General features: G+C 39.8%; 2 protein-coding genes across 10 annotated transcripts in view; both read right to left on the bottom strand.

The window, feature by feature from the left end:
- Positions 1 to 15,970, bottom strand: part of fam13a (family with sequence similarity 13 member A) — a 67,648-nt gene extending 51,678 nt beyond the window's left edge. For 4 of the 7 annotated variants that reach the window (XM_081611314.1, XM_081611325.1, XM_081611323.1 and 1 more), the window contains exons 1-4: positions 15,034 to 15,135; positions 10,153 to 10,348; positions 7,207 to 7,428; positions 3,188 to 3,365 (exon numbers count right to left, since the gene is read on the bottom strand). In XM_081611314.1, the coding sequence (XP_081467440.1) occupies positions 3,188 to 3,365; positions 7,207 to 7,428; positions 10,153 to 10,348; positions 15,034 to 15,120 (683 nt within the window). In that variant the 5' untranslated portion in view covers positions 15,121 to 15,135. Of the gene's footprint in view, positions 1 to 3,187; positions 3,366 to 7,206; positions 7,429 to 10,152; positions 10,424 to 10,556; positions 10,724 to 15,033; positions 15,136 to 15,706 lie in introns of those variants that run through there. The other 3 variants (XM_008419812.3, XM_017305319.2, XM_017305315.2) reach the window with 3 other exon arrangements.
- Positions 15,971 to 16,436: 466 nt separating this feature from the next.
- The window catches only part of LOC103471060 (ovochymase-2), a 40,790-nt gene continuing 31,142 nt past the window's right edge, over positions 16,437 to 26,084 (bottom strand). For all 3 annotated transcript variants that reach the window (XM_081611302.1, XM_081611297.1, XM_081611300.1), the window contains 12 exons: positions 25,381 to 25,658; positions 24,249 to 24,412; positions 23,986 to 24,169; positions 23,684 to 23,902; positions 21,115 to 21,249; positions 20,813 to 21,034; positions 20,553 to 20,735; positions 19,844 to 19,956; positions 19,253 to 19,347; positions 18,849 to 19,138; positions 18,139 to 18,299; positions 16,437 to 17,111 (listed from right to left, as the gene is read on the bottom strand). In XM_081611302.1, coding sequence (XP_081467428.1) covers positions 16,923 to 17,111; positions 18,139 to 18,299; positions 18,849 to 19,138; positions 19,253 to 19,347; positions 19,844 to 19,956; positions 20,553 to 20,735; positions 20,813 to 21,034; positions 21,115 to 21,249; positions 23,684 to 23,902; positions 23,986 to 24,169; positions 24,249 to 24,412; positions 25,381 to 25,658 — 2,233 coding nt within the window. In that variant the 3' untranslated portion in view covers positions 16,437 to 16,922. The remainder of the gene's footprint in view (positions 17,112 to 18,138; positions 18,300 to 18,848; positions 19,139 to 19,252; positions 19,348 to 19,843; positions 19,957 to 20,552; positions 20,736 to 20,812; positions 21,035 to 21,114; positions 21,250 to 23,683; positions 23,903 to 23,985; positions 24,170 to 24,248; positions 24,413 to 25,380; positions 25,659 to 26,084) is intronic.

The raw sequence follows: 26,084 nt of genomic DNA, 5'->3' as shown, positions 1-26,084 counted from the left end.
CCAAATAAAATCTGAATTTTTTTAGCAAGTTTCTGACTTTTCACACTCAGAAACTTCCATGTTTTCTCAGAAATTTGCTGTATTTTTCTATCAGAGCTTCTGCATGTTATGGAAATACTGTCGTCCCTCTCCGTGCTCGAGCAAACTGAGGTCTTTAAGAAATCAGCTAATTGTTAGTCGATGGATCAGATCAACTTTAGCTTAAGTCTTTAATCGATAACTTGCATCCCTGGTTTAAACAGATTATGTGTGGAAATAAGTTTGAGACTCTGCTCCTGACCAAATGCTGCTCAGTCGGTGTTTAGATGAAATTGGTCGGTGTTTTATCTGAGCTGCCTTCCCGGTGAGCCGACAGCTGTGCTGGACGGCGGCTTGGCTGCAGGCCGAACTGTAAGTCTAAATATAAAACCTGGGCATGCAGAGAGTCGGTGGAGAGGAGGACAGGTTGTACAGTGTGAAACGGTTGGCACACCAGAGCCGATGGTGTTTCATTTCTCGATTCTCAGACTGAACCAACCGATTTATAGCCAGTGATGACGACCTGAAAGCATTTCGCTCTGCCTCGTTTCTTCTTGCTCTCAAAAGAACTTCTGACGAGGTTTTATGAAAAACTTCCCAGGAAGCCCATTGAAGGTTATTTTTGGTCTTTGGATGCATTTTTTCGTACAATGTCAGCGTTTTATTGAGTGTTAAATTAGAGAATTTAACACTTAGAGGACTAAAAATGGTTTTAATCACGTAAAACAGTAGCTGAAGATCCTGTTGTTAGAAAATTGTCAACATCTATTTGTTTATAAAAACAAGTTGGACCAAAATGTTTATCCGTCAACTATCTTCCTCTTAATCGTGTCGCTGAGGCTTATTGACTTACGGATCTCTCAGGTTTTCTTCATTCTCGGTTGCAGCCGTCTTCCTGTCTATCTGATGCTGCCTGATGCTGCCACTACCGTACTTCACAGCAGGAAAGTCGATTTCCAGCTGATGATCTTTGCCGTTTCTCTCCAGAAAAGCCACATTTTGTTTAATTAGATAAGAGAATTTAGATTCCCATAATTTCACACTCTGTAAAGTTGACTGCATGTCAGTTTGCTTTAATTATGGTTGGTCTTCTTGTTCAGATGCAACGAATCTCCATTCTGAGTATAAATGTTGTGAATTCTTATGCAGCTATTACATCTAAATGTTGTTTTTTTAAATTAATTTTGTAATTATGAGCTATTTTGTGTTGATTTTATACTTGTTTAGGGTATAAAAGTGTTCAAAAGACGCCATGCGACGCTGCCAGGTACCAGGCCTTTAATGCATTCTGCAGGAACGATGCCAAATCCACAGCAGGACGTCGATAAATGTCTTCGTCCAACACCAGGCTGATTTTATAATGCCTTCAGCAGGAAATGTAAACACAAGTTGATTCATTTATATAATATTTTTGCTTCATTTAACTCTGAATTTTAAGATTTTATTTCTTTTTCGCAGTTTAATTCCCCTTTCTGTGCGAACAACAGCGCCATCTGCTGGTCGAGTAGAGTCACAAATGGAGGACTGTGTTAACCCTTCTAACAACTTTAATGTGAATAAATATTTAGAGTAATAAACAAAAAGCATATATCTCTGTTTCAGTTTTACTATGAATCAGGTGTTAAGTTTGTCTCTTCCAACCTTGATCTTCTGCCAATGAGCTCAGTTTGGATTACTTTCTACAGAAACGAGTTTGATCATTAAGCTCTGCAAATTCCCTTCATTTGGGGGAGATACAATCACATGTCCTTCCCAGTAACAGGCTGTAAAAACGAAGCGTTCCCAGTTTGGCTGACGGCTCATCTCCCGTGTCGCCGTTAGTCCTCTAATTAGTTTGCAGCACGTGTTTCGGCACGGCTGTTTATGGAGGTTGTAATGCTGTGTGGCGTGTTTGATGTTCCTGCAGGGTGTGTTTTTTTTTTATTTAATGAGACACTGGATTTTCACCTTTGCTCTGACGGTTTCATCAGTTTGTTTCCTAGAAAATAAATCTTTGATTTGTTTATCATCGCCTCCATGGAACCTGATTTAATCCTTTAATTTGGTCTTAGTGAGCAGTTCCCCAGGTTTTCTGTGCACTTCCCTTGCAGTCCATATTGCTCCTCCCTGCAACACTTTCCAGCTCATATTTTTAATTCACTCTGAGGCCAAATAGGAGATCAAATCCCTGCATAAAGTTCTGAAATCGGCCCAAAATCTCTTCTCAGCAGGGAGTCGTTGGGAAAACTCCAGAAGGGGATCAGATGCTTTTATCCATCTGGGGTAACTCAGTTTTATATGGAGTTTAGCTGTTTTGCACGATATATAGTATATAATAAATAGTCACTCTATCTATATCGACCCATCTTCTCTTAATTTTTCAGTTTAATGCCTTTGACTTTGCATCATATGTAAGACTGTTAGCCTCCAAATTAAGAGATTAAACAGTTTTATTGCTTACAGCAGAGAGAAACTGAGAGAATGCAGCTGCAAGACATTTTCAAGTTTTCCTCTAAGGCCAGGAAAGTCGTAAATATGGTCAAAATAAAAGCACAGATGTTAGCTTTACTTCACACAACTGAAGATCTTGTCAGCAAATCTGCTTCAGTACAATCAGGAATTTATTAATGAGGAACCTGAGCATTGTAGTGTTTTAATCTTCTTTTTTGATCAAAATTATAAATTACAAATAAGGTTTATTTTGATTTTATAGCAAAAGATGCGCTACAAAGATAAGTTTACCAAGTATTTTATTCTAGTTTCTAGTGCAAATCTCTTGAAGTAAGAATGAGCTCATTTACCAATAACTTTTCAGAGATATGGTTTGCTGTGAGTCTTTAAGGAATTAGCGAGTTACAACAAACTCCTGCCTTGCTGAAAAGCTACTTATCAGTTAGTTTTGTCTTATTTCAAGTGTTTCAAGATGCTTCCACTAGATTCCTTTGGTAGTTTTGTCTGATTCAGCTTAAGTAATGGGAACAAATTCTGTCTTTTTGGCAGGCTGCTAATAAGTAAGTGCCAAAAAAAGTTACAAAAACAAATCTGCTGAATTTGAAATGAGGACATTTTTAATTTCCAACGATTCATTGGTCAGATTTATGTGTCTTTACAAATAAAGGTGAACAAGGATTGAACTTAAAAAGCCTCAGAAAGCCCAGCATTGTTTACTGAAGTAAGTTTTTCTACTCACTGAAAGACGCTGGGTCCAAACACGGTGGCGAGGTTCTGGGCCGTCATGCGGTTTTCTTCATGGTTTTTCTCCACCAGGGTCAGGAAGCTGCAGACGTAACGCAGGAGGCTGAGGTGAACATCTGGCAGCTGCTGCAGGAAGTCTCTAATCACCAAGCAGGAAACGTCATCTCCACTGTCTGGAAAACAAAAAAACATAATCAGAAAGACCAGTTCCTCCTCAACCAAATACATAAATTGATGTTGGCTGATGTACTATTTATTTATGGTCTATTTAATTTAAAACAGGGGGAATATACAGTATACATTAACCACAAGAGGAGAGATGCTTATCAGCTCTAAGTGCTAATTTCCACATGATCAGTTTTTGAAAATTTTAACCATCTAGATGTTGATTTGACATGAAATGGGATATGTTTTTCTACACAGTTTGTGCAATTGGAGATTACCCCACAACATGATACTACCACCACCATGCCTGATAATTTATGAACTGTTGTTGAGTCTGGAAAAGTGGCTTTAGATTAAACATATTTCTTGTCTTTGCGACCAAATACATCAGCCTTTTTCTCCTTCGGCAGATGCAGATTTCAGTCAGATGTTCAGGCCCAGATCCAACCAGTTCTTGCCAGCCAACATATTTCAGTTTTCCGGCAGGAGAAAGATCCCAAACACACGTAAAAACTGATGTTTAATCTCCAGGGATGGTGACTTGGAAAAGCATTACAGCAAAGAGCCTGAAAATATGTTGAGACTCTTACTCAGGATAATTAATTAGGTCAGAGTTGGATAAACGGATATGACTGAGTGACGCAAATGTAGAGAATGGCTCTCTGCTTGTGTGCATGCATGCGTACCAATGTGGGTACATCTGTGTCAGTGTGCAGAGGGCCAGAGGGGAACAATGGCCTACAGTTGTAACTCTACAGATGAGTGAAGTTCAGATTCAGTGCAGGTTTGAGTGAATACTGTTTATTTTACATTTACACCTTCTAAAGTTAAGATGCTGAGGAGAAAAATGCACAGATTGTTTCTAAAAACATCTTTTACATGAGTCTAAGCATGAAGAAATGTAAATAATTTAGATACATTAAATAAGAGCTGTTGCCTCTGGGTTCGATTCCCGGCCCCGGTCTTTCTGCATGGAGTCTCCATGTTCTCCCTGTGCATGGTGGGTTTTCTCTGGGTACTCCGGTTTCCTCCCACAGTCCAAAAACATGACTGTCAGGTTAATTGGCCTCTCCAAATTGCCCCTAGGTGTGAGTGTGTGTGTGCATGGTTGTGTGTCTCTGTGTTGCCCTGCGACAGACTGGCGACCTGTCCAGGGTGACCCCGCCTCTCGCCCGGTATGCTAGCTGGAGAGGCACCAGCACCTCCTGACCCCACTGAGGGACAAGGGTGTCAAGAAAATGGATGGATGGAGATACATTAAATATGTGGATAACTTATGATGCTGCAGTGTTTAGTTCAGGGGTGTCAAACTCCAGCCCTGGAGAGCCACTGCCCTGCAACTTTTAGATGTGCCTCTGCTGCTGCACCACCTGAATGGAATAATTAGGTCATTAGCAGGACTCTGGAGAACTTACCTACACAAGGAGGAGGTCATTTCATTGCAGTGTTTTGTACCTGTGGCACATCTAAAAACTGCAGGACAGCGGTCCTTCAGGACTGGAGTTTGACACCTGTGGTTTAGTTCATCGGAGCTTACTGCTCTCTAGTGGCCGAGTTAACCACTACAAGCACTCGGCATGCTAAGGCGAGTCAATCTCAGCCAGTCTGTCAAAATTCATGGAAATATTTACAAACTTTTAGGCGATATTCATCATTACACTTTCTTTGAAGTGCAATTTTTACAAATATAAAAATCTAACCTTGTTCCTATTAATGCCCAAATAAGCTACTAGCAGCAGTGCAGCTAGCCTCTAGCTATTTCATCAACACCTGTTTTTACTGGTACACTTGTCAGGTTGTACTTCCATGGTACCAGTGTGACGCAGGGATTTATAAAAGATAATTTGATGTTTTAGCTGGTAGAGAAAAGGGTAGAGTGCCTTCTCCGGGTCAGGGGGGTCGTCCTGCCTCAAGTGGAGGAGTTTAAGTATCTGGGGATCTTGTTCACGAATGAGGGAAGAAGGGAGCGGGAGATCGACAGGCGGATTGGGGCAGCGTCTGCCGTGAAGCGGGCGCTGTACCGGTCCGTCGTGGTGAAGAGAGAGCTGAGCCAAAAAGCGAAGCTCTCGATTTACCGGTCGATCTACGTTCCCACCCTCATCTATGGTCATGAGCTTTGGGTCATGACCGAAAGAACGAGATCACGGGTACAAGCGGCCGAAATGGGTTTCCTCCGCAGGGTGGCTGGGCTCTCCCTTAGAGATAGGGTGAGAAGCTCGGTCATCCGGGAGGGACTCAGAGTAGAGCCGCTGCTCCTCCACGTCGAGAGGAGCCAGTTGAGGCTCGGGCATCTGGTAAGGATGCCTCCTGGACGCCTCCCTGGTGAGGTGTTCCAGGCACGTCCCACCGGGAGGAGGCCTCGGGGAAGACCCAGGACACGCTGGAGGGATTACGTCTCTCGGCTGGCCTGGGAACGCCTTGGGATTCCCCCGGAGGAGCTGGAAGAAGTGGCTGGGGAGAGGGAAGTCTGGGCCTCCCTTCTGAAGCTGCTGCCCCCGCGACCCGACCCCGGATAAGCGGAAGAAAATGGATGGATGGATAGCTGGTTCCTCAAAAATCTGGATTTCTGAGTTCTAAGTAAAAACATTTTAAAAAGCAAGTGAAGCGACCGCTGAAGATGGAGCGCTAGCTTAGAAAAGTCCCAGAGTTCAAAAGCTCGTATGGCTGCTGCATGTACAAATGTAGTTAAAGTAAAAAAAACAACATAAAAAACCAGATGTTACACATTGTGCCGTATATTTATCAGTTTAAAGGCAAAGGAATATTGTGTTGTAGGCTACAGCTAACAGTTGTTAGCGTGGTCAGTCACGTTAACAGTTAGCACAGCAAACCCTACAATTTAAATTAGCACCTGATTTAAAAATCTAAATTCATGGAAATATTTACAAACTATTGGTTCATTTTTATCATAACACTTTCTTATAAGTGCATTTTTTACAGCTGCACTTCTGAGAAAGTGTATAAAAATCTAACCTTGTCGTTCTTGTTAACTAACCTTAAGCTAATTGTTGCAGTGCAGCTTTCTGCTAGCTATTTCATCAACACCTGTTTCAATGAAAAGCAAATTTAGGTTATGTACTTTTGCCTTTTATCAATCCATTAGAGAAATAATTAATGGTGATTGTTTTCAGTCATTCCAAGATCTGAGTCCTGATTTCTGAAGTAAATTGAACATAGTTAAGTATTAGCAAACATCAGCACTAATAAAGGCTAAAGCCACTCACTTAAACTTGAAACATTTCACTTTTAAGTTAATGTGTTTAAAGAAAAATATGTTAGCATTAATATGATAAATAGCAGAAATAATAGAAGAGAAACTAAGTCTCCACTTGTTCTGCCCAAGCTTTAATTTAGCATTAGCACAATTAGCTCCTTGATCTTTTTTGCTTAACTATAGAAAAAACTTGACTGTCCTGATCCCGGATTCTCACCCTGCATGGAAAGGTGGGTATAAATGGATTTAATTTAATTTAATAAGTAAATGAAAGCCAAACTGACTTCAGCCAAACTGTTCTCTCCTCTGCCATCTTTCGCGTAAAATATAACCGCCTGGAGCTGGACGGGAGCAAACACTTTCTCTGCCTCACTAAATGTTTAGGACTGCCAAGATTATCGCCATGAGATCCATGACTGCTGGGATCAATAACTCAGATTTAACTCAGCGATGACCTGGTTGGCTCTGTTTGATGGAGAAGCTGCTTTCATCCATCTATGACCCAGATATTCATAATGTTTATTTATTACACTTCTATATCTGCAAATCCTGGCTGTAAAATCCTAAAGCTCCATCCAGTTCTGCTGGTTGGATCAACTGAGCGGATAAGATAAAGGTGGGAGTTAATGTTTTACCCTGATAGTGCTGCATGAGTTTCTGCTGCACCGTGGAGCCGACCAGGCCTCCAGGCAGATCTCTGAGGTAGCGTTTGAGCAGGCTGGACACGGTGCACAGATCCGACTCCGAGAGCAGCTCCGCCTCGTCGCCGCCGCCGCCGCCGCTCTCCAGTCGCAGCTTCAGGGTCTCCACAGCCCGAACGTTCCCGTTTACTCTGAACAAACCTTCCTGATGCAGCGCTGCAGAAAGGCGAAGGAAAACACTATTTAGTTACAGTTAGACACCTAATCATGGAATTGGAGTTGCGTAATCAATTATTCAGTAAAACCAGTTACTGGTAGAAAACGGGATCCTCGAGAAGATTTTTTTAATCATTTGGGGGGTCAGCAAAGAGACTTTAACGGGTCAGTGGGTCCAAATGGGAAACCTCCATATGGTTGAAACCAGATATTTACATACTGTAGAAAAGAAAACATTTTTTTCCTCATCTGACATAAAATTATACCAATTGTTTCCATTAATACCTGCTAAATGTCAGAAAAATCAGGAAAGGGTTTTCGTCAAGACAGTTTTTTTTAAAAACAAACCTTTTTTGTAAACATAATGCAGCGTTTTATGATACTTTTGGTGTAATTCAGTTATTCACTGTGGAAAACAAAATGTCTCACTTCAGACTCTGTGATTTGGTTTTTGGATTCATCCACAGGTTTCTGTCCAGGTAACTCAGCTGCTGTGAATGAACCAATCAGAAGCATCCAAAGCCATGACATCATCATCTGGGCTTTCCAAAGTATTTTAGGTCTATTTTAGACATTGTGTTTTCATAAAATTTGAAATATATATAAAAAAACATGTCAAAAATATGTTTTTGTAAATAATCTGAACTTTACTTTTTTTTTTCATAACCTTTCCCAAGATGTTCGCAGATCATAAATTACTTCCTTCCAGCTGTTTTTGAGATTTAAGAGTGATTCATTTTTATACGAACTTTATGAACATTAATATAATTTAATAACCACGCCACACAAACCAGCAGGAGTTTCCGTAACTTATCTTTACAATACTATTTTACGCTTGTCATGTTTTTTTTAGATATAATTGTGTGGGTTTATTTGAATCTTTATCTTTACCCAGATGATCCTGACCACAGCAAGGTGATGACTGAAATGTGTTTTATGACTCACTCATGCCTCTGCCGATATCATATTCATGTTTTGATTTTAGTCAATGTTTGACTTAAATTGTTTTAACGTCAGTTAAAATTAAACTTGTGATAAAATAAACGAGTACGTTTGTGATTTTATGACATCAACAAAGATCCTAGAGGTTTTTCTCTCTCACAGAATCTCACATAATCTGTACTCTCAGCAGCTTTAGCTTTTAAAATAACATTTAACCATTGCTTTGCAGCAAAGTTACATGGATTAAGAAGTATATTTCATTCAGAAACTGCTGTGAGAATGGAAATATTAAATATCTCTTTGCTATAGTCTTAACTTGGTTGGAAACAATTTACTAAATAAGTTCATATTTAATTTCTGCAGCTGGAGACAAAATATTGCACAGTTGTCCATATCTGAAAAACACTATTGCTTATAATTTAAAATGAATAAATATAAAGTCTTCCAGAAGAAGCTAGTAAAAAGTTCCGTGCTCCTGTAGTGACATCTAGTGGTTAAATTGATGCACTGCAGCATGTGAGAATTAACAGAAGGTTAAAAAAAGATTCGAGGTTCAGATTCCAGTTTTTAATAGTTTAAACCAGAAGTTTACATACAGCAAATAAAGACGCATACACATTTATTTTTCTCATTGTCTGAAGTTAAATCAGACCGAGCTTCTTTTTCTTCTGTCAGGAGGAACCGGCCAGAACTCGAATGGAGGGAAACCCAAAACATTTGGCCCAACTACAGCCACCAAATACTGAGGAACTGTATGAAAACTTCTGACTCCAATGACAGTAATGATAAATAACTCTCTGACATATTCTCTCTCTCATCATTGTGTCATTTAGTAACTAAAAATCTCTAACTGACCTAAAAAAAGAAAAAGAAAAAGAGATTTGATCTGATTGGTGAGGAAAGAAACATGTAAACTTCTGGTTTCAGTTGTACATCCTTGTTTACTTTTAAACACAAAAGTTTAAATAGGCAAATATCCACTAAGTATAAATATATATACTATATATATGGTAAATTTACATTACAATGATCAAATGTTTGCCACTCAAATGTAGCTGGAATGCATCTAATATACATTTAACCAATAGAGATGGTAGTTTTCTGTTGATGAGCATCATTTCTGTCAATTATGTCTGTTGGTGTGTGTGTATATATATATATATATATATATATATATATATATATATATATATATATATAGAGAGAGAGAGAGAGAGAGAGAGAGAGAGAGAGAGAGAGAGAGAAGAGAAAATGTGCAATTTTTCAGCTATTGTGAATTACTGTACATTCATGTATAAATCTGAGTTCTCTTTAAAGTAAATAAAGCACAGAAATGTTCATAAAAACATGGAAACCACAGCACAAGATCTGTCGCAAAACCAAATTTAACAAGTTATTTCATTAAATGATAATATTGTTGCTTTTAGATGATTTTCCAGCATAATAAAGCAAGAATGCATCCTTTAAGATCAATAATAATGAAGTCTGAAACTGGAACACATTATAAATATCCAAAATAAATAAACAAAACAACAAATGAATCATGAAGTTCTGTAAATAAAATTATCCTTCAAAACAAAAGGGCTAGTTGAGACCAAAACACCCGACTGAAGATCCAGTTTTTGGTAGAAAACGAGAAAAGAGGAAAACGATAAATCAGGCAAAGTATTGATCTCAATTATTGCTTCTTGCAACAGGCCTGCTCTTTTGTAATGAACTGTTAAAGGTGATTCTCTTCATTTCAAACCAAAACATGAATTCTGCTGAAGAGGTTCCTGTTACCATGCTTGCTGAGATGCTCCACCATCCTCCGCACCAGCAGAGGCACTCCGTCCTCCACCAGGCCGCGCTCCCTCAGCTCCAGCAGCGGCGCTCCAAACGCCTTGTTGCTTTGGGCTGCCACAGCTCTGGATCTCAGCATGGGTATCTGGACCATCCTCTTCATGTCTTCTCTGACCAGAACGGCAGTCTGGTTGTGCTGCAGGGGGAGAGAAGAGCAGAAATCAGCCATCATGAGGCTGCAGGAAACGCAGCTTCTGTATTTAGAGCGTCATGCTGTGGGAGGCGGAGGGAAGCGGTGCAGGTTACCAGGTTACACCTTTGTTAAAGAGAGAGAGACGCTCAAACACAAGGTTGCAGAAATGAGCATTTAGGGTCATAGATTCATAACATAACAAAAGCCTCACCTGGTTACCTGTGGAGGAACACATTGCTACGCTCACATGGTAAAAAACTCTGAGTTAAACCGTCACCTGCTTCCATTAAATCTCTGCGTCACTTTTTACCGCTGCATCGTTTTATCCGTCTTTGTTTATTCAGTTCTGCTTTCAGCTAAGACTTCCTGCTGTTCTGGATCCTGCAGAGTGGAAGGAAGTCTCAGAGCTGTTGTCATGGCTACAACTCCACCATATTGTAGGTGCGTGGGTCAGCCATTCACACTGCAAAAACACAAAATCCCACCAACTGGTACCGGTCCAGTTTCTACTGCAAATATCTCAGCACAGCTGAAATAAGACTAAATTAACGTACAAATAACTTTACAGCAAGAAACAGGAGCTTGTTTCAAGTCAATAACTCCTGGATATTGATGAAAAAGAATTAAATGAATTGGCATATTACGAAACTTATAACAAAATATTTCTCCTGTGCTTTTTGTGACAATCTGAAAATGGAGCTCGTACTTTTTCATCAGTACTACTTCTTGCTGAGAACTTATTTGTAAGTAAATTGATCTTATTTCAAGTGAACTAAGATGTTTGCATTAGAAACTGGACTAAAAATACTTGTTTTTGTTTTTGCAGTGCAAACAGGTGAACTGACTGAGAAATGTGTGAAATGTTTCAGTTCTTATGAAAACATGTTTCATCAGATGGAACATTTTATGTGTTTATTTCATTAACTTACAGTTAAAACAAACCTGGCACATGTTGACATAGAGAAAAGCTTTGAATTAAAAGGAGTTTAAAGAAAGAAAAATCTTGCATATTCTACCACAATGTGTGTTTTTTCCCCAATAAAAAATCCCAAAAAATATATAATTATTGTGAATTCTTTATTCTTTACCTGCACAGCAATAAATTAATAAGCAATATTTTAATAAAAACAGATAATAATATAATTTTTTACTGTAATGCTTAACTTTTTGAGCCAATTATTTTCTATTTTGTTGATCGATAAAATGTTTTTATTTCACTTCCAGGAACAAAAATCATCTGAAATCTTTGCTGCGTTTAACTAGTTATGGTGGCCAGGTGTGCCCAGTTGTGTTTCTGAGTAAATGTTGCTGGATGTTTGTGGCATGACTTCCTGTGGAATAAAATAAAAACAAGTAAAAGATAAATTCTTTGTGTTGTTCTTAACATCTTCAGGTCAAGAATCACAAAACGTGTGCAGCTGAAGCAGGTTTCTACCACCTGCAGTCAAGAGCCATGCAAAATTATTCAATATGCAGAAGAAGTAGCTACTCTAACTGAATAAATTAGCAAATTGAAGTAATTAATTTAAGTTGGATCAACTATTCGTTTTTTTCAGTGTTTTGAGCATTGTCAAATATTTTTTGTGAAATACGAGATAATAAAAAGCACAGAGTTGCACTGTTGCTGGTCTAGTTTAGATTTAAAGATATTGACATAAAAACCAAAACAAAACAAAAAGACATCAAGAGATTCAAATACATCAAGTTGATTAAATGCAAATTATTCCAAAAATCCTGCCTCACTGTAAAGATAATTTCAGATTTAAGTTTTTGGGACTTTTTTTTATTGCTCTCTATTCATTTCATGTCCTGTGTGGAGTAAAATAAAGTTGATCCCCCCACAGATTTCCAGTTAAGCTGATCTGAGACGAGGACATAATGACCAGACGCTCCAGGTCCGTCTTCACTGCCATGACAACGTGCAGAGTGTTGGTGAAACACCAGAGGTGAATGAAATCACTGCCTCAACATGTGCAGCCACATACACGCATCATTAACCGTTCAATTATTCTATTGATTGAAAATGGTCACATTCTGCAGATTTTTCATTAACCACTAAAGCTTATTTTATACAATAATACATTATGTAGAAATGCAAATAAACAAAGTGTTCAGTTAAGTTTTAAAATAAACATTTAATTGCCTAAAATGCAATAATACAGCATCTCTTTGTGTAAAAATATACATTAATACAGTCTAGAGTTCCATCCATCTATCCATTTTCTTTACACCCTTGTCCCTCAGTGGGGTCAGGAGGTGCTGGTGCTTCTCCAGCTAACGCTCTGGGCAAAGGTCAGGGTCACCCTGGACAGGTCACCAGTCTGTCACAGGGCAACACAGAGACACACAACCATGCACACACACACTCACACCTAGGGGCAATTTGGAGAGGCCAACTAACCTGACAGTCATGTTTTTGGACTGTGGGAAGAAACCGGAGTACCCGGAGAAAACCCACCATGCACAGGGAGAAAATGCAAACTCCATGCAGAAAGACCCGGGAATCGAACCCAGAACTTTCTTGCTGCAAGGCAACAGCTCTACCAACTTCACCACTGTGCAGCCCCAGTCTAGAGTTGATGTTTCTAATGTTTTTTCCATTAACCGATTAATAATTGCATAGCAGAAGGTGATTTTTCTCTTCTGGAATTTAAACCAGGTGAAGCTAAAACTGGCACTAGACGAGTTCTGGGTCGAGCATATTTACAAAGAAGGTTTTTATTTATTAGCTTATATGCTAAATGTTTATGTTTTCCACGGTTTTGACTGAATTAGTGTTCTGTGTTATTCTTTCAGTAATTGACGATCGTGTCGTCATTCGATTAATCACGATTAATCACGATTAATCGCTCCATGTTCAGTCTGCAGGCTGTCTAAGGTGATCTAGAACCAGAATCCAGATCAAACACATTCCTGAGTGTTTGCCACTCTGTGGGAATGAAAGTGAGAAACACAAAGCTCTCCTGATCCCAAGGTCTTGTCACAGGATCATTCTGTGGACTGAAAAAACTCTCCGCTCAGAAAGATTGTGCTGTCACTTAGTAATCCAACTTTCTGCCAGGCCTTTGGGAAGAAGCTGGCTGAGAACAAAAGGTTTCAGGAAGCCATTTTCCTCTATTGTTTACAGAGACAGTCAGCTGTGACGCATCCTCTGTAATCCTCCCGCGTTTTGACGATGCTTTCACACTTCATGAACACAAAGACACACAGTTCTGTGAAAAAATGCTTTAAACCGCATCTCCAGTTGGCTTACATTTAGCAGAAAACGTTGAAAAATATGTATTTAGTTGATTTTTCTTTCTGTATTGTATCAACGCCTCTTGGAGATAAATCCTACACTGTTGAAAATCCAGTTTATTTGCCTTTAAATGGTTAAAAGAAAAGCAGATTTAAGTATGTTCATCACAGCCATAAATAACTTGACAAATTCCCTCTGCCAAAGCTGAACAGGTTTTGGTGGAGGCAGTGTCATGATATGGGCTGGCATCTCCCTTAAAGCTGCAGTATGCAACTTGAAGAACTTTTTTTTTTGCATATTTGTTGAAACTGTGTCTTCATTGTGACAGTATCGTATGAAACAGATCATTTGCCTTCTTCCAGCGCTATCGAGAGACAACCAATCAGAGCCAGGAGGCGGGTCTTATCGCTGTTAATCATGCTGCTCATTCTTTCTCTCCCTCCACCTCTGCTACGCTGCAGATAGCTGCTAGTTAGCATAGCTACCGATGACAGCTGATAACCAGTTTTCCTGCAACGGTAACTTGTTTCTCTGTCATTAGCACATTTAGTAGTGAGTACATGGGGATGATTGACAGTGCTAAGGCACTCTTGGCTCTGATTGGTTGTTTTTGGTTTGGAGCGGCGCATTTCTTGAGATGGCAAAAGTATCTCAGAAAATAAATACATTTTTTAGCAAATAATCTGTCTCATATTATACCGTCTCAACATGGTGACAGTTTTAACAAATATGTAAAAAAAAGTGTATATTTTTAAAAATAAAAGTTACAGAATGTGATGTTGTCCCGCAGCAGTGTGTGACCTCTGTTTGTCGTTTCATCAAACTTTGATCATGTAATCCATAAACATGACATCCACTTCCCAGATAAAACCAATTCTGTAAAACAACCACTAACCCTGTAACTGATCAGATAATCTAAAAATATTGATCTCATTATGATTGATTTAGACCAGTTAATAGACAGATTTCACATTTTTCTAGATATGAAGTGCTCTAATGTCAGAAACACTTTGAAAATACTGTTTATGTGTGTGAACAAGTAGAAGAAAGGTTTATTAAGTCGCTAATATGCTTTAAATAATCTCTGTTGAGTGGAGGATAATCCAGTTAAAGTTAGATTTTAACTGGATTATTTCAATTATTATTATCTTAACTGATTATTTAATTAATTATTGTTATTAACATTGTTATAATAATTATTATTATGTAGAACTCATTTTCATTTTTGGCCATATAATGATTATGAATGTCCTAAAAGAGCGGGTTGAATATATTGATACCTGTTAGTTTTTATTGATTGCTTTGAGGAAGTTTTGATGAAAACTGATAATTCCAGTCGCACATTTTGTCACGTTTAACTTGGGAAAATGTCTTAGGAGTGAATACATTTCCATCCATAGTAAGGAATTATTTACTTTAAATAAACTCTTATATCTTACTGAAAAGTTACCTTTAAGTTAGTTTGTCTTATGAACTGGAAACTGGACCAAAAATACTTGGTAAGATTTTGTATTCTTGCAGTGAATAATTTAAACATCTTGCTGGGAATCCTTCATTTCCTTTAAACCAAAGATGTCAGAACTGAGTTCGTGGACCAAACGTCCCGGTCCGGTCGGATCATCTGGTCCTGCTTTCTGCTGCCTGACTCACGGAGGGACGACAGGCCCCGGCACGTCTCTGCCCTCCTCCTCCCCCTGCAGCGCCTCTTTTCCAGGCTCCCTCCAGTATGTGGGTGGCCACTGGGCCAACTGGCAGCAAAAGCTCCACAGACGTCAAAAACAGCTCGGAAAAAAACTTGCAGTCGGGAAGGAAAAAAAAGGAGGAAAAGGGAAGTTTTAAGCAAGTGACGTAACCAGGGGGATGAAATAACAGAGAAGAAAAGTCAGGAGTTTGTGAAAAGTGTATTTCTTCGTGTTTTACATGCGCTGTTACTTAAGAAAAGAGATAAAAGAAGAGCATTTGATCACTTTAAAAGATAAAGTTACTTCTACTTCACGAAGAAAAGCAGGATTGAGAGCAGGAAGCAAATATTTTGGGCATTTTTCCCCCAACGCAGCCACTCAGAGGAGCACCGGCTCATTATTTTCATCCTTAAACTCTCGTTCACAAGTTGCTTTACTTACACAGATGGTCATAGCTCCTGCCCCCATTCTTCCACCAAAAAACTCCAGCAGAGGCTTAAAGATGAGGGGCAAAACTGCAGCTATCCTCCTCTTCCTCCTCCTCCTCCTCCTCTGTCAGAGGAAAAACCCCAGACTTCTGCCCAGAGGTCCGCCTTTAATCCCCAACATTTGAATCCTCCAAAAGCAGAAAGAAGATCCAGTTATGAAGAGTTTGTTGGTCAGTCAGTGCCGGTAGATTCAGCGGCGTTCAGCCCCATGAGGCACAGATTAGTCCCTCTTCCTCCCTCTTCCTCCCCTCTGCTCTCCCATGCTGAAACCCGAGCCGAGCTCTCCCATTGGCTCACCGAGGCGCTCACGTGACTCGGGATAAAATCCCAAACATGAACACGTCCTGCAGACCCACTCTGCAAGGAAATGAGGCTGGAAGATAGAGGATGATAACAGGGAGGAGAGGAAGACTGACCGCTGGGATAAAAACAATTCATTACTAAAATATTATGTTAAAAAAAAGGAACTAAATTCAGAGGTTATTTTACGGACTGTAGCTGTAAATATTAAAAACTTTAAAACAAGGTTTATCTTTTCACATTTTTTAAATTGTGATCATTTATTACTGTTCAGCACATCTTTTTCTTTATTTTCTGTAATAATTTCAGACAGCTATGAAGAAACCCACTCAAACAAAACCTGTGTATTGATCAGAAAAATGTGTGTATTCTCCAAAATAATCTAATTCAACCAAGAATTTTATTATAGAGAAGATAACAACAGGTGCAATAATACAAAAGTTAAAAGAAGTGACAGTTTAAAAAAATTAAAAAAGGCTTTGGGAATAAAAATAACTTTTATTTGAATTGAAGTAAACAGTGGCTCATTATTTTTGCATTAATTGATCTATCATTTTCTGATTAATCCATCATCAGGTAAGTTTCCATCATTTAAAAAGCAGTAATTACACCCAGATGACGAAAATTTGACTTTCTCCTCAAAGTATAACAAAAATATTGTAACATTTTAAAAATTGAGTGGCACAACTAAACAGGAAATTGAAATATAAACACAAATTTGCAAATATATTCAATTTTATTTGAACATAAATGTGATTGTAAACAAATACAGACATTATTAAATATTCTCTACTCTTACTTTTATGTAGTTAAGACAATAAAACACAACTCTGAACTCTGGGAGCATTTCGTCCTGATCTGTGCAGATTTCACATCGCTCTGTTGTTTTCGTACATGAACTTCCGGATGCTGTCCTCGATCCAGCGGCTGAAGGCCGACACTCGGGTGAACACCGACGGCTTCTTGTCTTTGATGCAGCCCTGCGGTCCGAAGCTGACCACACCGTGCACCTCCCAGGTCCCAGCGACGGAGCAGGCAAACGGACCGCCCGAGTCGCCCTGCAGGGCAGCAGAACAGACACTTCTGATTCTGTGTCCTTGAATTTGGGGCGATTTATTAATAACCTGACTGAGGTTTTGTTGACCTGTTCAGTGCTTCCTGTAGCTCTGGGACTCTAATTGTCGCAGAGCGTGGTTGGTCATTACGGAAAACAAATAATGCCCAAATGTGCTTTTTGTCCCAATTATAGCTGCAATCTGGGCAGTGATGATTTCTAGTCAAGGTTGAGCGACCGCAAACAAAACAGCCGGCTGATTGAGGAATGAAAAGACGACCCAGATACGTGACAACAACACATTTATGTAACGTTCGAAGACTTACAAAGGAAATCATTAGTTTTTCAAAGTGGGCTTCCTGGGTGGTCACAAGGGGGCGCTACTAAGGCCTCAGAAAGTTTTATGGAAAATTATTTTGAAAAAAGTAAATATAAAGAATTTTATATGATGCCTTTTTATTTAATAGCACACTAGGGTAATTGTAGATAGAAAAACGACAGAGGAGAAAATTTCTGCCAAAAAAAATCTCTTAATTTTGAGATTAGCCTTAGAAAATTTTTTAAAGAAAAAAACATGGAAATTTCAGAGCTAGAAAAGTTTAAAATTAGTTATTAAAAAAACCCCTCAGAATTTGTGATATTAATCTTAGTCAGTTCAAAATTTTTTTGAAAAAAATTGGAAATTTTAAACTTTGTCAAAAATTAGCTAAAAAACTCAGATATTGTGAAAATTATTTCAAAAATTTTCTAGAAAATAATGTGAAATTTCCGCATGATCAAAAATCCTGAAAATTAAACTTTTGACACTGAAACTGAGAAATTTCAAAGTCTTTTTCTGTATAAAATTCCTGAGATTATTCCCAAACGACATCCTTTGTAGCATGTAAAGCATGCTACAGTGCTTGTGGGTTTGCAACGGGATTTCCCGGCAAGAAGCTAATGCTGCTTTGGGAACCAAGATGTGGAAAAGTTTGTGAACCCCTGGCCTAAACTGTCCTGGGTTTGTTTTCAGAGTGTGGTTGTGTGCGAACCTGGCAGGCAGATTTCAGCTCGTCGGGGGATTCGTAGCCGGCGCAGATCATGGACGGCCGGAGCGTGTCCCACCAGTACGAAGGTTTGCTGCAGGTCTGGAAGTCAACAACTGGAAGAGCTGCTTGGTTCAACGTCTTAGCCACGACAGGGAACAAGTTACCTGAGAAACCAAAATGTTTCAGATGTTACAAGTTCTATCAACAAGGCTTGTTACTAATGTCTGTTCCAATATTTTGTACTGGAACAGCGTTATAGGCTGCTGCTCCTCCTGCATGGAATAAACTACAAGGCTCTTAAAACCATCACACTGGAAAATAATAAAGTCTTAGCAAGTATTTTTGGTCCAGTTTCCAGTGCAAATGTCTTAGTGCAATGGAAATAAGACTAAACTAACTTACAAGTAATTTTTCAACAAGATATAGGAGCTTGTTTTAAGTCATCAGAGAAACTACAAAACACAGAAATAAGAGATGTAGAAACTACAAAACACAGAAATAAGAGATGTAGAAACTACAAAACACAGAAATAAGAGATGTAGAAACTACAAAACACAGAAATAAGAGATGTAAACTAATTTGGCTAACAAAAAAGTTTGAAATAAGCTGTCAAATATAAATAAAAATACTTAATACACAAATTAAATTGTCGTGGTTCAACAGAACATCTTAAATCTTTGTATTAAAAATGCTCAACACCAAAATATGTCTACCTTTCTCGTCTCCCCATCCTGTGACGAAGCACGGCGTCCCCGCCGGCATCACGGCTCCGGGTTTGGGCAGACAAACGGGGCTGATTTCCCTCGTCATGTTGACGGGCTCGCTCAGATGCACCAGGGCGATGTCGTTGGTGATGTCAGAGGGATCCTTCTCGTACACGAAGCCCTCGTGTCGGATTATCTCGTCCACCTGGAGGCACTTCTCCGCCGAGGGAACGTCCACGGAGGAGTTCATGTGGTGTTTTCCCAAACACATGCGGTGCAAAGACGGTTTGTTCAGAGGGCTGAAGAGCACATGGAGCATAGATATGTTTCAATACATGTCGAAAACAACCAACTTAAGCTAAAATGTGTTGATAATACAATAAAAAAGTGTATTTATTGTGTAAGGTACTGACGACATAAAACAGTGAGCAGCAGTAAGGATCCATTCCTCGTGAATCAAAGAGCCTCCACAGTTGTGCAGGAAAGGGATGGGAGGCAAGAGAGTCGCCTTCAGAAACAAGAAAACAAAACATTACTTTTAAATCAGGACATTTATTCATTTCTAGTCAGAGAGGACACACCTACGTCAAAGCATTAGATAAAAGATTATTTTTAATTATAATAAGTCATAGTATTAGGAGATTATTATCATTATCAGTAGCTGGACTTTGAAATATTGTGCAAATGACTGAGGGACTTCAAAGAAGAACCAAAGTTGCTGAGCTGTCAGATCTTGATAGCTCTGTCCAAGCTTTGCTCTCATTAAAGGAACCTTTTGCTGCCATTTTTATCGTTAGTTTCTAGTGTTTTACGATCAGAAATTCTCAATTTAACAGTTCCTAATTAGAAATGACATGACTGCTGAAGATTAACAGACTACTGTGTGAGTTTTTCTAAGCGGTGAAGCAAAAATAATCATGGAAACACAAGTGTAAAAAGTCCTAAAAAGTATTTTTTGTAATTACTTTATAACAGGAAGGTGGGAAAGCAGAAGGTTTTTGCACCTGCATTGAGACCTGCCAGGGCCAGGAGTGGGGGACGGCCTCCTCCCCGTTGACGACGCGCTGAGTCGGCGTTTTAGGTTTCACTGCTGGATTTCCACAGTCTTCTGGCCAATCTGAGCGCAGAAAGTTTGAAACGTAAACTTTATGCTGTAATCCAGGACTAAGAATGTGTTTATCAACAAACGCAGTCTAAGCGTTTCCACTGCAAAAACACAAAATCTTACCAAGAATTTGCGTCTAAATTATCTTATTTAGATTGTCTTCGGAAAGCAGAGTGTCTTTAGTCAGAGGCTTCTTAAAATGTGCTGTAATACAGACTGCTACAGCCAACAGCCATCACTATCTACAATAACCCCTTGAAAATTTAAATTAACGTGAATAACAACATATAATTTCCTACCGGGATCAATAAAGCATTGTTGGATTTGAACTGTGCATTTAAAATAAGATTAAAAAATAACTTAAAAATAGCCTTTCAACAAGATAAATAAGCTTGTTAGAAGTCTATATGTAAAAAAGTTTTTTTGATTTAAAGCAGGAAAAGAAGTAAAAATATGCTGACATAGTGCTACTCTTACTTGAGTAAATTTTTGGGTACTTTTCCCACCTCTGAAGATCAGGACTGGAGAATAACTTGTCATCTACTTGCAGCAGCATTAAGAACCTCAGAGGAGAGTTAGCAACAGCTAGTTTAGCTGCTTCCACTCACTGATCGTGATGTTGTCCCAGGGGTTCGGAGGAGCAGGAGGTAAAGTCGGAACAACACTAGCATCAGTGGTCCAGTAACCTCGAAAACCTTTCTGCTGATCTGCACCGTTACTCAGAAAGCGGATGACCGCCGTGTTGCTGGGGATGGCGAAGGGGGACGGCGGGGCGAAGCCGCAGAACCGACCTGGATGACAGAAAAAGTAAACAAGGTCACTGAAGAATTAACTGAACAAAGATTGAATCTGTGTGATGGCAACAAACCAAGTGATGCCATGGTTTCTCCATTGAAGATCTCCATGTAGTCCACACAGTTTCCTAACATGTTAACGGCTTGCAGCTCAAAGTCAGTGAAGGCCACGTGAATGCTTTCTGCCGAGGGAACGTTGATGTGCCATGTGCAGGCGCTCTGCGCGTTGTAGTCACTGGGCCAGTTTGGAGAGGTGATTTCCCCCTGGTTGCTGCTGAAACGTCCTCCACATGGAGCTGCAGCAGAATGAAACAACGCGTCACGCGACAGCTGCTTGCGTTGTGTCTCGTTCCACCAGGTTCACTCCCCGTCTCACCCTCTGCAGGGTCCACCGCCTTCCAGGTCACAGTGAAGCCAGAGTCGACCACCTTGTCGTTAGTGGAGAAGCTGATCTGAAGTCTATTTCCATCACTCACCAGATCTGCAGGGGGGACGTGACTGCAGTAGGTGCCTGTTGGAAACAAGAAGAAATTCTTCAGATAGCAGTTGTGTGATTCAATATTATTTTATCAATCAAATCAAAGCAGTTTTTATCTGAATGCTGTCAAATTACTTCAGTTTTTCGGAATAACTCGTCATTGATACACAAAATCAACAGACCCTCATTTCCCTCAAAAATGGCAGAAACGATGAGGGTTAAGTGATGCTACTTCACACCTGTAGATGGCGATATTTCATACCTCTACTATGCTGCTGCCTCAGCTTTTCTTCATGTCAAGTGACAAGTAAAATGTAGCATTTTACTGTCATGCATAAGCGCAAATATTGAAAAATGTCTCGCAAATATTTCTAAAGTAGCGCCACAAAATCAGTGATTTTGATTGCAAAAAACCTGAAAAACAATCACAATCTTGGACATTATTTAATTTTAAAAAGTACTTATCAAATGCAGATATATACGTGAACCGCAGGAATAACTTGTAGTCGCGCTTTCAGAGGTGCTTTGAGCGAGCGGTGAGAATGATGCATATTTGTGAATAAAACATTATGCGGCGTTTACATCTCAACACGCTGCCCAGCGTTTGGTCCTGTCTTCCCTGTAAAGTTTAGGTCTGTGTTCCCGGTTAGCCGGTGCGTTAGTGGTTAACGACCCAGCGCTAATCACTCATCGTGCAGGTTTAACCCGGTGAGGAGTTTCGCTCTCCTTGCAGTCACGCATCATGCTGATTTTATATTATTTTATTATAATTACTAGTATTATTTTTCCGGTTACACTAAGCACCAAACCGGATCAAATGCTTTGTCCACTTAGTCAGGCAGAGTTAATGCGCGCGGCCACGTCTGAAAAACTCGTCCAGAAACTCGACCAACCAAAATAGTTTCTGTGTCTCATTGTTAAAAACTCAACAGACACGAAATGAAATGAAAGAGCTACTGAAGCCACATTAGCAGCATTGAATTAAATCTCCCATTTGTTGTGCAGTGCAGCGAATTACCACATCATACAGGGCCGGACCAAGGCTGCATGAGGCCTGGAGCAGAATATGACTTAGGGGCCCCTTTTGTTGCTAAAAACATCAGCACCTCTAACAGCTTCTGTGTTAGATTTAGTGAAATCTAGGACAGGGGGAGTAGTTTAACTGACAAACCTAAAAAGCAATAAATTATAACTGCAGCTTACTAATTTGTATTTGTGAACAAACGGAGCTGAAACTCAAAGATTAAATTCAGCATCAGATTGTAGCTGTGGTAACAAACCAATCTGACTATGAATATTGTTCTTTGAACTTCTACAAAGTAAACTTTCCAGCTCCTTAAAATCTAACATATAAACGTTGAATAATTTAAAGTCTTTTAATTTATATATGCTGAAACCATTATGTCAGATTTAGCAGCAATGATAATCTCAATAAACAAATGCTACATTTATATATCTGTGTTCTGTGTTAAAATATTAGCATTTATGGGGCCCCTGAAGCTCTGGAGGGCCTGATGGAGCCGCTGACTTAATTTGGATTTAACAGAAGTGGACATAATTGATATTCATTTTAATTGTATTTTTTGATTAGTTGTTTTTAAGACTAGTTGTGGGTTTATATTGCAGTTTACTGACAATGTTTTCCCATAACATATAATCACCCAGTTATCCATCCATCCATCCATTTTCTTGCACCCTTTTTCCCTCAGTGGGGTCGGGAGGGGTGCTGGTGCCCATCTCCAGCCAACGTTTCGGGCGAGAGGCGGGGTACACCCTGGGCAGGTCGCCAGTCTGTCGCAGGGCAACACAGAGACACACAGGACACACAACCATGCACACACACACTCACACCTAGGGGCAATTTGGAGAGGCCAATTAACCTGACAGTCATGTTTTTGGACTGTGGGAGGAAACCGGAGTACCCGGAGAAAACCCACGCATACACAGGGAGAACATGCAAACTCCATGCAGAAAGACCCCAGGCCGGGAATCGAACCCAGAACCTTCTTGCTGCAAGGCAACAGCTCTACCAACTGTGCCACTGTGCAGCCCCCTCACCCAGTTATATTTTTACTTTTATTGTCTACTTAACATCTTTTAATACAAAAACACGGTGGAACGCCGGTGGGTCGCCTCGGCGCCCCGACCACCGGGCTTAGCAAGTTTTCTGGGGGAAACGCTGCTTATTTGTAACTCTAGTTTTACAGTTCTACAAATTCTGATGCATTTACTTGAGACATATTCATAAGAAATCATAAGTATTTGTTGTTTATCTTGTGGATTCATTCCTATTTAAATATTTTGCTCTTGCTTTGTTCTTTATGAACGGGTTTTGTTTTGCGAGTCAGGAAACATTCGAGCAAGAAGTAGGACGTCAAAACTGTCAATCTTTCGCCGGAGCAACACTTTGTCACCTGACTGACATGTTTTTGAGGAAAATAACAGGCTGCGGCAGACTTTCGCATACCCAGACTTCCCACGTTGTCTGTGAGGCTGACTTTGTCGTTCAAGCACAGCTGACTCTCCTCCAGGGAGAAACCGGCGAAGTGGAGGTGCACCAGTTTCCCTGCAGGCGCCTCGATGTTCCACTGGCAGCGGGCGTTGTTGCTGTAGGCGGCGGGGTAACTCATCGACGACACTGTGCCGCCTGCGCCGGACAAATCCTTCGGCCCTCCACAACCCGATGCTGCACAGAAAAACCAGCAGGTGAGTAATGGGCGCACTCATTTTCTAGACAAAGTGGGTAATTTCAGGCAAATAGATTCGTACTGTGCTCATTGTAGAGCTCCCTGCGGATGACATTTGAGATCCAAGGAAGGTAGGCTGAGGAGCGGGTGAACACGGAGGGCTTTTTGTTCATTATGCACCCAATAGGACCGAAGCTGGTGATACCATGAACCTCCCAGGGACCAGCAGGTGTGTCCTGGCAAACCAGTGGACCCCCAGAGTCTCCCTGCCAAAGTTACAAACCCAAAATGAAACACATTCTTCACAGAATGTCATTATGTTTCAGCTTCTTTGGCTTGTTTTACCTGACAGACAGACTGCAGCTCGTCAGGCAGTGTGTATCCGCAGCAGATCATGGAGGTCTTCACCTGGAACCACCAGTAATCCATCCGTTTACAGGTGTCATACGGGACAACAGGAAGGGCCACCTGGTTGAGCGTCTCTGAAGCTTTAGGATTCACCGAATCACCTGATTAAACGCATAAAAGTAATTTATTCAGCATTTTGATCAACAGGAGGAGTATTTCCCTTCCTGTCCAGCAGGTGGCAGGAAAACTTTGAGACAGGCTGTTCTGGAGGGTCAGTGTTGCCAGATTGGGCTGGTTTCCACCCAACTGGGCTTGTTGGGGTGAAATTAACAGCTAAAGTCGGGTATTAATGTTTGGCCTGCTTTTCAAAACATTTGGCTGGTTTTTAGGAAATGATCACAGGGAAAATATTTCTTATTGTGTGACAGGAAAGCAAAAAACTTGAACACTTTTAAAAAAAAATACAGTATTCTTGTGCTCATTTTATGAGTTCCTTTATTCTGAAATATCTCATGAAGTATTTTTGGTGTAGTTTCTACTGCAAACACATTTAAAATAAGATAAATCTAACTTGAAAACAAAAAAATCAGCAAGAAAAATGAATTTGTTTTAAGTCAATAATTCCTTAATATTGATGAAAAATCATTAGTTCCACTGGCAGATTGTTTCTCTTACAACTGGGACTTTTTAAATCAAAATAAGTAACTATTGACTTAAACAAGTTCCTATTATTTCTGAAAAGTTACTTGTTACTTTTGCTTTATTTCAAATGTGCTGAGATATTTGCACAGGAAACTAGACCAAAAATACTAAAGATTTTGTGTTTTTTGCCGTGTAGAATCTGTCAAATGTTACATCAACAATCATTAATTGTCATTTTTATAATTAAGTGTTGTAGTAGCATTGTGTGATAGAAATCCCAGTGATAAAAAATAAAGTAAAAGTCTCATGGCATCTGGTTCTGGTCAGCCAACCAAAACAATGTGAATTTAGGTTAGAGGTTGAGATTTGGGCTGTTTTTTTTTAATCTGGCAACCCAGAGGGTCAAGCGGCAGTTTAACAATGTACACTGGTTTGAAAATGAAAAAGTGACGGACTAGCTTTGCTGAACATGAAGAAGAAACAGCACCTGTCTCGTCCCCCCAGCCTGTGGCGTAGCACTTCTTTCCTTCAGGAAGGATTTCCTCCTCAGAGGGAAGGCAAGCGAAGGAAATCTGGTCAGTGGGAGCGGCGTCCTCAACCAGCCTCACCAGCGCAATGTCAAACTCCACAGTGGGAACTGTGGGATACTGGAAGCCCTCGTGGCGATAGATGCCAGAGATGCTGATGCAGCGCTCACTTGGCTCTGCGGTGGTCAGGTTGTGTTTGCCGAGGCACATACGCCAGCGCTGCAGCTCATCTGCATATCTGGGGGATGAATTAATTGAGGGTTAGACTTTATTTTATTAAGCTGCAGAGCCTTACAAAGTTTTCACACCTCTTGAACTTTTTTACAGGTTATTGAAAAAGCTGAGATTCTTAACAACGACCAGTCAGAGTGGTTTCTGTGCTCACCACAGGAGCTCTAGTCAAAGTGTTCAGTGGCATAAATACACTGCAAATATCTTACCAAGTATTTTTGGTCTAGATTCTTGTGGAAATATCTTAATGCACTTTAAATAAGACAATAACAGCTCATGAGTAACTTTGTTTTTAGTCAATAATTCATAAATATTGATGAAAAAGTATTTGTTCAACTAGCACATTATTTCACTGATGACATGGGAAAAATGTTTTGTTATAAGAAAAAAAATCTTCCAAGTCATTTTCCATCAATGTTAAGGATTTATTGAC

The sequence above is a fragment of the Poecilia reticulata genome, chromosome 1, assembly GCF_904066995.2.
Source record: "Poecilia reticulata chromosome 1, P_reticulata-male-v2, whole genome shotgun sequence".
NCBI lineage: Eukaryota > Metazoa > Chordata > Actinopteri > Cyprinodontiformes > Poeciliidae > Poecilia > Poecilia reticulata.
Note: the sequence above shows the minus strand (reverse complement) of the source record. Positions and strands in the feature narration are given on the sequence as shown.